Genomic DNA, 10865 nt, shown 5'->3' with positions numbered 1-10865 from the left:
AAACTTTTTTTTTTTTTAAGGGCAGCAGTAGCAGCTTCAATTCTTTTGGGGTGAAGGGTTTTTCGGACCCCGGGCCTTTGGGCCAAAAAATATAACCCCCCCCCCCCCCCCCCCCCTTTTAGGGCTTTGTTACCCTGTTAATAGAACCTAACCCAATTTCGATACTATTGTGATCAAAATGCTTTGAATACTTTATGAAAATAAAGGGGAAAAGCCTGCCCTGCTTCGATCATTCTGATTTTCATATCTTGAAGGCAACAGAATTGTTTTCATTCTTTGCAAGCAATTGCAAGTTCTACTCATACATGTAGTTTTGCCAAGATCAATTTTAATGGTATCAACTGGTTTCTCATGGAGCAGCGCGTCACACAATGTCCCTCCAGACGACATACTTGACCGGTGGCAACTGGGCTACACGTCAAGTCAACATTGGAGATATTATGGCCAGCAAGCAAGGAACTTCAGGTGACGCTACTAGCAAGCCATCAAGGGCAACCGTTCCAATTACTGGGGTGCTTTCTCGGACCGTCATACCCGGCCCTATGATCCAAAGAGTATTACCTGCCCGTATAAGGCATCGCGACAAGCATGATATCGTCTTTGTGGGCGATGATTTTATCCAGGTCAAAGAACTCGTCGCTGGTGGCCACTTGGAAGACATTGCTACTAAAGCAGATTTTGATACAAAGATATTAGATGCTAAAGTCATCGGGTCCAATGGCGTCACTGCACTAGATGCGGAAAAGGTACTGGGGGCGGAATTGGGTGCATCTGCTAGTAAATTACTTGATGATTCCTGGCATCGACAGATTATTGTTCTGGTTCTAGCTTCCAAGGAACTCCTGTTTCTTTACGGGACCGAAGGACCATCGGGGAACCCGGAATTCACCTTCGTCCGACGACCCTTACCATCAGATGTTAGCTCTCTCGAACAATACGGCAGATATATCGCGATTGATCCCAGGTTAGTCGATATTCTGCTTCCTTCAGCGTCTGTATCATATAGAATCTAACACGACCGCAAAACAGCTCAAGAGCTATGGCAATTTCGGCAGCCTATAAATTCTTCGGAGTTTTCTCCTTGAAGCTCCCATCAGTTATCCGCTCAGAGATGGAAGAAGGGCCAGTTAATCCGATTTGGGAAGTATGGATATGTTCTCACCATCTTGAAATTCTGGCTCTGGCTTGGTTGATAAAGTCCCTTGCTAACTAGCGGTAGGAGCGCTTTTTTCGCGCTGATGGTGACATAGTGGCCATAGATTTTCTCTATCCAGCTCCTGGAGATGACGACAGGGTAGTGCTTGTGCTGCTCGTAAATCATCTAGCACAAACTCATTTCGCATGCTACACTTGGAGAGCTTCTGAAGGTGTTTCAAGGATCGAGGCCAAGAGACTGAGGTCAAGGATACCTGCAGAATGTCGGGTTCCTTCTCTATTCATCCCGTTGACGTTTGCGACCTCGTTTCTCCTAGTCATCCCAGCAGCAATTTACGTCTTTGAAATTAAGTTGGCCGACAATACGGTGTTAACAAAACAAAATTTGACAGACCCATATGGCAGGCATCCCTTCATAGCGTGGGTTCGACCTAGGAGGAATATTTCCCACCATGAGAGAGAGGACAATCTTTACCTATGTCGCGAGAATGGTGAGCTCAGTTACTTCACAATAAATATAAGGAATGCTGAATGCAGCCGGATAGAGTCCATTGGCTGCAACGTCGATAGAGGCTTTGCCATCCTCGACTCGGGCTTTGAAGCCGGAGGTGATATCCTCATAGTTGCAGGTTCCATGGGCGATGGTGGTCTATTCGTTTTGGGTGCCAGGAAGAATTCTCGATGTCTTCAAAGGATACCTAATTGGGCTCCGGTTCTTGACTCCGTTCTCATAGGGGATCCAAGCTCACAGACTGTGGAAACCTTCCGAAATGGAGATCAAGCAGTGAGTTTTGCGAACGACCGTATCTTTACATGCTCGTGGAATGGCTTGGATCGAGGATGGATTACGGAATTACGCCATGGAATTGAGGCCCGGGCTGGATTAGTTGTGGATCAGGAAGACTTCCCAAATGTCTTGGATATATGGGCCTTTCCCAACCCACAAGCCGAAGCAACGTTTTTCTTGTTCTCGAACCCAATGTCATCGTCGGTGATGTCCATTCCTCTTGATGCTGACGATGAACTGTATATGATGGACGAGGAAGACACCGGTTTTGATCTGGATAGGCAAACCATCGCTGCGGGAAGCTCTCGAGAAGGAGTGTTCTTTCAAATCACGGATTCGTCGTTGCACCTATCTGTTCTTGGGGATACAACGCTCCGTTACTCAACACAATGCCAAAACCCGGATGAGCGTATTATTGCTGCTACTGTCAATGGTAGTTTGTCATTATTTGCAATAGCTCTCAAAACAACAGCGGATATTCACGTTCACCTCCGGAAAGTGGCTATCGATGACAGCAGCCTCCAATCTCTCGCTATTGGGCAACCACTTCCCTTGTCTTGCGAGCCGGTTAGCATGGCAATAGAACAGATATATTCACAATGTGTTCTTTTCATTGGGACAACTGATGGGAATATTCTAGTCGCGCGGGTAGATCCTGAGCAAGGTCTCGTGCCCGTACTTGAACAAATGATCCTCCTTCCCACGGGCAACGATGAATCAAAAGCCTGCGAAAGTCTCATGGTTATTAAAACGCCTCAGCGTGGTGGTCGAGTGAAGACAACATTGTTTTGTGGACTTCGGAGTGGGGTCATGGTTTCGTTCAAGGTACAGCTTGATGCAAGTTCCGGAACCATTGGTATGGCTAAATAGATTCATTCTCTTCTTTTTCCTTCCTGTATCAATCTGGTAGATGAGTCACTAACGCTCCTTTCCCCCCTCGTTTTAGCGTTAGCTCAAATAGAAGTCCGGAAGATAGGCAAAACTTTTGTTCGAATGTGCAGATATGAATCGGACGCAACGTTTGCCATTGTAACATGCGGGCGTGGATTATGGAAACTATCTCACGTTGAGGATGAAGATTCGGAAGAATGTGTTCTTCACAAAATATGGATTACGGACCAGAACAATGTAAATTACATCATTAGAACGTGTTTTTTTGCATCTCACTAACTTTACCCTCTAGCTTGCCCGTACGCAACCTCACATCGATGTATTTACCTGTATCGATACTCAGTATGGATCTACCCCAGGAGGACTTTGGGGTTCGTTAGTCTGTATCATGGGAAATCAGATGCTATGCTGCGCTTTAGAAAAGATGCCCAAAACAGTTACGAGGAAGATTGCCATCCCTGGCATCCCAAAACGGATAATTTACTCGAAATATTTGAAAAGACTTGTTTTGGGATACACCACTGTCGAAACAGAAATGGCAGCAGAGTGCATTAGGCGTTGGAGACGACCTCGCGTCGATTTTATCGACCCGGATGGGGAAACAGCTTTACCATCCTCTGCTACTTTAACAAATGAGCCGGATAGTGGTTCACCAGATGCGGGGGCCCCGCCGTGGAGACCAACTGGTGGATCCGGCGAAGAGATCACAGGGCTCCTAGATTGGTGTGTAATAAACGGTAAAATTATGCATCATATGATTGTTGTCACGACGGCGCAGTCGCTCTCTCCCTTCCATGGGCGGGTAGTGTATATCATCGCTCGACCCAACGCGCAAATTCCAAGCCAGATCGACTCGACAGTGAAACACGTTTTTACCTATGATAGACCTGTCAGATCGATAGCACCGTTTAAGCCAAGTTCACTAGTACTCGGCGTGGGTCAGGAAGTCATTTTCCAAACTCTGGATCCAGTCGCGAAGACATGGCGGAAACTGCCGAAGTACATACTTGAATCCGACGCTGTTGCCATCAATGTGCGCGAGCCATTCATATACGTCCTAACGCTGAAGAATTCACTTTGCATTCTGAAGGTCACCGACACGGTCCTCACTCTGCACGGCCAAGACGGATCCGACAGGGAGGGCCTTGACCTCGTGAGCCTGCAGGATACCTCCGGCATAACCATGACATCCAATTTAGGCGGCGCCATCGTCGGGCTATCTGAAACCAGCCTCACGCGCGACGACAAACTGCTCCGAAAGGTCTTCACAGCACACATGCCATTGTCTGTCATTCGCCTGTCCAGAAGTTCTCGACCACGAGCGGCGGCAGGGACAACACCAAATATTCCGGAAATCGCTTACGGCACGACCATCGACGGGACTGTGTATAGGTTCATGACCCTTTCCGAAAATCAGTGGCGGCTTTTACGCTTTATACAGAATGTCTGCATGCAGGATACGTCCATCTGTCCGCTTACTAAACGCAGCCGGAGAAAATCCATTGATTTGCTGGAGGTTACGGTCTCGAAGCCTGAGTCGCTGCATGTCAATGGGGATATATTGGGGAGGTTGACTGAGGGGGGGATTGGGTTGTTGAGACGGGTTATGGGGGGGAAGAGGAGAAATGCGGGTGATGATGAGAAGATGGTTGAGGATTCCCGGGAGAGACTGAAACTGGATAAGTTTTTGGAGCTTGCGGGTACAGTTGTGCCAAATGCTGAGGATCCGTTTGCGGCTGTTATGGCGTGGATGAGCCCAATGGTGCAAGTCTTCCTGTGATATTCCCTTCACTCTGCAATGAAGGATGCAGCTTGTGAGGTGGTTTGTGGCACTAAGGGGGTATGGAGAGGTGTTCTTCGGTGTCGACTCTTCTCAGCTCTACGTGCGTCGGTTGATTTGGGCCTTGGAGTATTTCGAGAGTTGAAGCATGTTGGGGAACCAGTGCAATCAGTTCTTTTCATGTTATTTTTTGTGGAAGAAAGGCCATGGCGTGGTTTTTCAACGGGACTGGTTGTGCTGGAGATATTCCCCTGGAGGAGGTGGAAGTGGATGAGCGATCACTTGTTTCTATATTCATTGCCTGTTTGCTGTTTATATTGGATGCTCACGTTTGTACGCGGAAATGTGTACTGTTTAAACACTATTCGAGCCGTGTTAGAATCTATTCAAGTAAAAATCGCCCCTTTTAGTTCGCAGTAGGCTAGTTAGTTACTGACCAGCGATGTTCTAGAAGGTTTTAACTAAATACTTAGCTGTTACAATTCTCATTTCCCCCCCACAAAATGAAAATATGAAACTAAAAATTATAACATTCCATATGTACTATATCTACATGTAGTGTCTTCCTGACGCCTAAATATATTTGAGTATAACTGCTATTTTTCACTGCCTGCATGAGTGGTCCTCTGGTCTCTCGCTTGGCCACTTTCCCCCCACCAAAACTGCTGCTGGTTGGATCAGAACTTTCTTCACCAAGCGAACTTCAACTTTTTCTCGGCCCAAACCTCAACCTTAACTACTGAACCAGAGATTTTTATCTCAGACGATAACTAGCAGCTGGACTCTTGTCTCAACATCCCTGACAACAACGAAAGTAGTCAACAGAAGGTCAAGAACATCTCGACTCAGCCTTCCACGGCTGACTCCGTTGACCTCCCCATTTTCGTATCTCCAACCCACACATAATCCGCACAATCAGCACAGAACAGATATCAACATCTCGCTGATGTCACCGCATTTACCTTCGAGGTGCCTCACGTCGAATTGTACCATCACTCCTCCTTCTCTACTGCTATCCCCACTCTCATTAAGAGCCAGACTACGTACCACGTGAAGTATCTAGGCTATATATCCTAGCTTACGTCTTCGTACGTCTCCACACGCACATCTACACAGTGGAGATCTACTGTATAACATTGATATTAAACATTAAAAGGAAGATATTTTTGACAATAAACAATCAATTCGTTCCGACTTCGTTTCTACGACAACAAAGAAACAGAAAACATGGCACCTAAGAAAAAGGGCAGCAAGAAGCAGCAGGAGAGCTGGGAAGCTGAGCTTGGAGAAACCGTTCCAGCTGCCACTACCACCGCAGATGCCAACGACGATGCTGCCAACAACACCAATAAGGATGAAAACAAGAATGAGGATGACGGAATGGATGGCGGCCTCCTAGCCGCTCTGAAGAAGAACAGGAGCAAAAAAGCTAAGAGAAGCAAGGGGACCGGTAATGATTTTGTTGAAGGGGAGGATCCCATGGCTTCTACTGCTGCAACTGCTGCAGATGATGCGAGCAAGCAGCCACAGGAAGGTAGCTTTGAGGGGGATGAAGACGATGTCTTTTCGGGGAATGCTAGTGCCCGACAGAGGGCTAAGGATAAAGCGGCTGCGTTGAGAGAAAAGGCTGCTGAGTCTAAGGAGGCCGGGGAAGGAGGCAGGATAAAATCGAAGAAAGAAAAGGAGAAGGAGAAGAAGGAGAGGGAGAAGCAGAGGAAGAAGGAGCAGGTGGGTTTTCCTTTTCTCTCCTTCTCTCCCTTTCTTTGCGGTTTATTTTGAACACAAATTGACCATGATCAAATGATGATCGACTGACTAACTGGATGAATTTTTATTTTTGGTATATTAGGCTGCGAAAAAGAAGACTGCTGCTCCCGCTGCTGCTCCCGCGCCAAAGGCTGAACCTGCTAAACCGGTTGCTGAAGAAAAACCTCAAGCTCCTGCTGCGGCCCCTCCCGCTGCTGCTGAGACCGGTGGTAAAAAGAAGAAGCTTCCCGCCCATCTCGCTGCGATCCAGAGACAGCAAGAGGCTCTACGGAAACAGCAGGAGGAGATTGCGCGCCTTGAGGCTGAGGAGAAAGCTGCAGCAGAAGAACGACAGAGGCAGTGGGAGGAAGAGGAGCGGAAGAAGGAGGAAGCTCGACAACGCAGGAAGGAAAAAGAGCGCGAGAAGAAAGAGCAATTGAGAAAGGAGGGGAAGCTTCTTACCAAGGCTCAGAAGGAAGCTCAACAGCGTAATGAGCTCCGGAAGCAGCAGATGCTCGCGGCTGGTGCGGTAGTTGCAGGTTTAGAAGAGGAGCCGGTGGAAAGGAAGAAGCCGGTCTATGAGAATAAAAAGAAGCGTAGCACGAAGAAGCAAGAGGATGACTTGGAGGCCGCTGCTGCTAGAGCGGAGGCTCAACGGCTAGAACTCGAGGCTGAAAGGGCAAAGAAGGAAGAGGAGGAACGCAAACGTGCAGAGGAAAAAGCAGCTGCTGAAGCGGCCGCTGCGAAGGAGGCGGAAGTTGGTGGCATTAAAGAGAGCTGGGATATGTCATCAGATGAGGAGCAAGAAGAGGCTGAACCAGCAACCAACGGTGCTGAAAAGGCAGAAGGGAGCGGCAAAAATTCTGAACAGCAGTCTGAGGAGGAGGAATCTGATGAAGAGGAATCTGATGAAGAGACCACTGCAAATCAACGAGCTATCGCCCAGCGAAAAGCAGAGGCAGCGGAAAGACGGAGGAAACAACACGAAGAGGCTCTTGCCGCGCGATCAGCAGATAATCTCCGATCTCCGATTTGTTGTATTCTTGGACACGTCGATACGGGTAAGACGAAGCTTTTGGATAAAATCAGACAAACAAACGTCCAAGAGGGGGAGGCTGGCGGTATCACGCAGCAGATTGGTGCTACGTATTTCCCCGTTGATGCGCTGCAGCAAAAGACTGCCGTTGTCAACAAGGATGGCTCTTTTGAATTCAAGGTCCCTGGTCTCCTCGTTATTGATACCCCTGGTCACGAGTCGTTCTCTAATCTGCGTTCAAGAGGTTCTTCGCTCTGTAACATTGCCATTCTCGTGGTAGATATTATGCACGGCTTGGAACCACAGACTCTCGAGTCCATGAAACTTCTTCGAGATAGGAAGACGCCCTTCATTGTTGCACTGAACAAGATTGATCGTCTCTACGGCTGGAAGAAGATTGACAACAACGGTATCCAGGATAGTTTGGCTTTGCAAAATAAGGGTGTTCAGAACGAGTTCAGAGACCGAGTTGATAGGACGAAACTCGCATTTGCGGAACAAGGGTTCAACTCGGAACTGTACTGGGAGAATAAGTCCATGGCCAGGAACGTGTCTCTTGTTCCTACCTCTGCGCATACTGGTGAAGGTGTTCCGGACATGCTCAAGCTTCTTGTCGCTCTCACGCAGGAGCGCATGACGAAACAGCTCATGTATCTCACCGAGGTTGAATGTACTGTTCTCGAAGTTAAAGTTATTGAAGGCCTCGGCACAACCATCGACGTAGTCCTGTCGAACGGTGTGCTGCGTGAGGGTGACCGGATTGTTTTGTGCGGCCTAAACGGAGCAATTGCGACAAATATCCGAGCACTCCTAACACCAGCGCCACTCAAAGAACTCCGTCTTAAATCGCAATACGTTCACAACAAAGAAGTCAAAGCAGCCCTGGGTGTAAAGATCGCTGCCAACGATCTCGAACACGCTATCGCTGGGTCCCGTCTCCTCGTCGTTGGCCCCGATGATGACGAAGAAGACCTCGAAGATGAAGTCATGTCAGATCTCGAAAATCTCCTCAGCAAAGTTTCCAAAGACAACCGCGGTGTCAGCGTGCAAGCCTCCACCCTTGGCTCCCTCGAAGCCCTCCTCGAGTTCCTCCGCGTCTCCAAGATCCCCGTCGCCAACATCTCCATTGGCCCCGTGTACAAGCGCGATGTCATGCGCGCAGGTACCATGTTGGAAAAAGCCAAGCAGTTCGCTGTCATGTTGTGTTTTGATGTTAAAGTTGATAAAGAGGCGCAGGCGTACGCTGACGAAGTGGGGATTAAGATCTTCACGGCGGACATTATCTATCACCTCTTCGACGACTTTACGAAACACATGCAGCATATCACTGAGCAGAAGAAGGAGGAAAGTAAACTGCTTGCGGTGTTCCCCTGCGTGCTTCGTACAGTAGCTGTGTTTAATAAGAAGGACCCCATCGTCATCGGGGTGGATGTTGTCGAGGGCTCGTTGCGTATGCTCACGCCCATCGCCGCTGTTAAAAATAACCCCGTCACTGGCGTCAAGGAGATTATCAATCTGGGCAGAGTGTAAGTCATAATATTCCCTTTCCAACACGAAAAACATTAAACCAACGAAGAGAATCCTTCTTTAAGTGTTCTAAAAATAAATCTAATCACTTTTCTTTTTCTCTTTTGAAACAGCCAATCCATTGAACGCGAACACAAGCAGATCCCGCTCTGTAAGAAGGGTCAACCATCCGTGGCCATTAAGATAGAGGGCCCCAACCAACCGCTCTATGGCCGCCAGCTTGAGGAGTCAGACACTCTGTACTCGCTCATCTCGCGGCCGAGCATTGACACACTCAAAGAGTTCTATCGACCCGAGGTCTCGATGGATGAGTGGGTTCTTATCAAGAAGTTGAAGCCGTTGTTTGATATTCCTTGAATTTTTATAATTCTTTAAATATTCCTTCCCCCCCCCCCCCCCCCGCCCTTTTAGTATTTTATATATTTTATTTCCATGTGCTGTGTTACTTTTTAAAGAGGTCCTTTTCTTAGCTTTCTTCTACCTTTTGCTGCACCCGTCTCCTTTGGCATTGCTTTACGTTTAAAATGGCGACGTATTTCTGACTTGGCAAAATATTTTTATCACACGCTTTTTTTGAATGTAAGGAACTAGAAGAAAAATGTCCGTCATCTCATATTTAAAATTTTCAAATTACCGTTTGTTCTCCGCTCTAATCATCTATCCGGCATTTTATTGATCTTCCTCTAGCTCCCCTCTTCTATCCCTATCTATCACTTCAGGGACCTAAAGCGTTCCGTCCTCTTCTATTCAAGAAGGCGAAAACCACAGAAAAAATTTAGCTAGCACGATGGTTATGGTATAATCTGACTTGGACTTTTACCCAATCAACATTGATGAATGGTATGTAATGAGCGTCCACAGAAACTTCTCATGCAAATGAAGGAAATTAGGCATCTGCTTCATGCTCTTTTTCGATTGTACACTGGAACTGAGCCATTACAAGAGGGGAATAACGTCCATTTGAGTAAATTTTAACCAAGATGTAGAAAATATCTCTCACGTAAATGGCGTATATATGCGGTCCACGTCCATCATGAAACCCATATAACCAGGCCCCTATGCATATTGTTATTCCCCTTTTCACCCATTAATTCAAAACAGTACTTTTTAGCCTCATTTTATTACACTAACTATATACATTCATACCACAACATCCCTCTCTCTCTAGGCACTCACTCTCTCCCACCATCCCACCGCTCCACCCTTCCCCCCCTGCTCTCCCAATCCAACCAACTCCCATCATAAACCCCCAGCCTCCCCCTATCATACCCAGCCTTAACCGCCAACTCCGCCATAGCCCGTGCCCGCACCCCCGCCTTGCAATAGAACACGATGTCAGGTTTTTCCGCCGTTGACGAAGCCGACGAAGCCGACGAAGTCGATGATGATGTTGCTGATTGTGGCGATGTGTCTGCCTCGGGTTTCTCAAAGCCCATACGTGTGAAGAATTCGTCGGGGGAGAGGAAGAGGGCGTCTGGGTGCGTGCCGATGGGGATGTTGAGGGCGGTGGGTATTATGCCGGTTTCAAGGAGTTCGGCGGGTTCGCGGACGTCGATTAGGATTGGGGAGGGTCGGGAGGATGGAGGTGAGGAAGGGTTTGATGAAGAGGAGGGGAAGGAGGCGGTGATCTGTTTTGTGGTAGTTCTTGTAGGGCCGCATGGAGATTGGTTTGGGGTGGGGTTGTGGTTGGTGAGGGGTCGTCGGAGCGGAGATTCTTAAGGAAAATTTCAAATTCCCTAACGTACCTCTTCAAAACCATACTTCTTAAACTCCCCCTCTTGCCCCTGACCTGCACTCGAAGCGCTATTATTCCTGATTGCACTACTAGACGTAGAACCACCTGGCGCATATAACCTTGCTTATCCACCAGACCGGGAGTTCGCCTCCCTTCTTGCACTTGTCGGTCCTGCCAATTCCAGAAGGACATGGGCAATTCCTCGTGA

General features: G+C 47.9%; 3 protein-coding genes across 3 annotated transcripts; 2 read left to right on the top strand and 1 right to left on the bottom strand.

The window, feature by feature from the left end:
• Positions 1–371: 371 nt before the first annotated feature.
• Positions 372–4613, top strand: PAAG_00235 (thermotolerance protein; the record flags this gene model as incomplete). The annotated part of the gene is made up of 5 exons (XM_015843951.1): positions 372–964; positions 1030–1144; positions 1220–2798; positions 2889–3070; positions 3126–4613. 5 exons carry the CDS (start codon positions 372–374, stop codon positions 4611–4613), a joined length of 3957 nt encoding a protein of 1318 aa, XP_015700286.1.
• A 1227-nt stretch (positions 4614–5840) lies between these two features.
• On the top strand, positions 5841–9279 carry PAAG_00234 (translation initiation factor IF-2; the record flags this gene model as incomplete). The annotated part of the gene is made up of 3 exons (XM_002797649.1): positions 5841–6341; positions 6463–8921; positions 9036–9279. 3 exons carry the CDS (start codon positions 5841–5843, stop codon positions 9277–9279), a joined length of 3204 nt encoding a protein of 1067 aa, XP_002797695.1.
• Positions 9280–10094: 815 nt separating this feature from the next.
• Positions 10095–10849, bottom strand: PAAG_00233 (hypothetical protein; the record flags this gene model as incomplete). The annotated part of the gene is made up of 2 exons (XM_015843950.1): positions 10095–10566; positions 10668–10849. The coding sequence occupies 2 exons, from the start codon at positions 10847–10849 to the stop codon at positions 10095–10097; spliced, it is 654 nt and encodes a 217-aa protein (XP_015700285.1).
• Positions 10850–10865: the final 16 nt, after the last annotated feature.

The sequence above is a fragment of the Paracoccidioides lutzii genome, assembly GCF_000150705.2.
Source record: "Paracoccidioides lutzii Pb01 unplaced genomic scaffold supercont2.1, whole genome shotgun sequence".
Lineage (NCBI taxonomy): Eukaryota > Fungi > Ascomycota > Eurotiomycetes > Onygenales > Ajellomycetaceae > Paracoccidioides > Paracoccidioides lutzii.
Note: the sequence above shows the minus strand (reverse complement) of the source record. Positions and strands in the feature narration are given on the sequence as shown.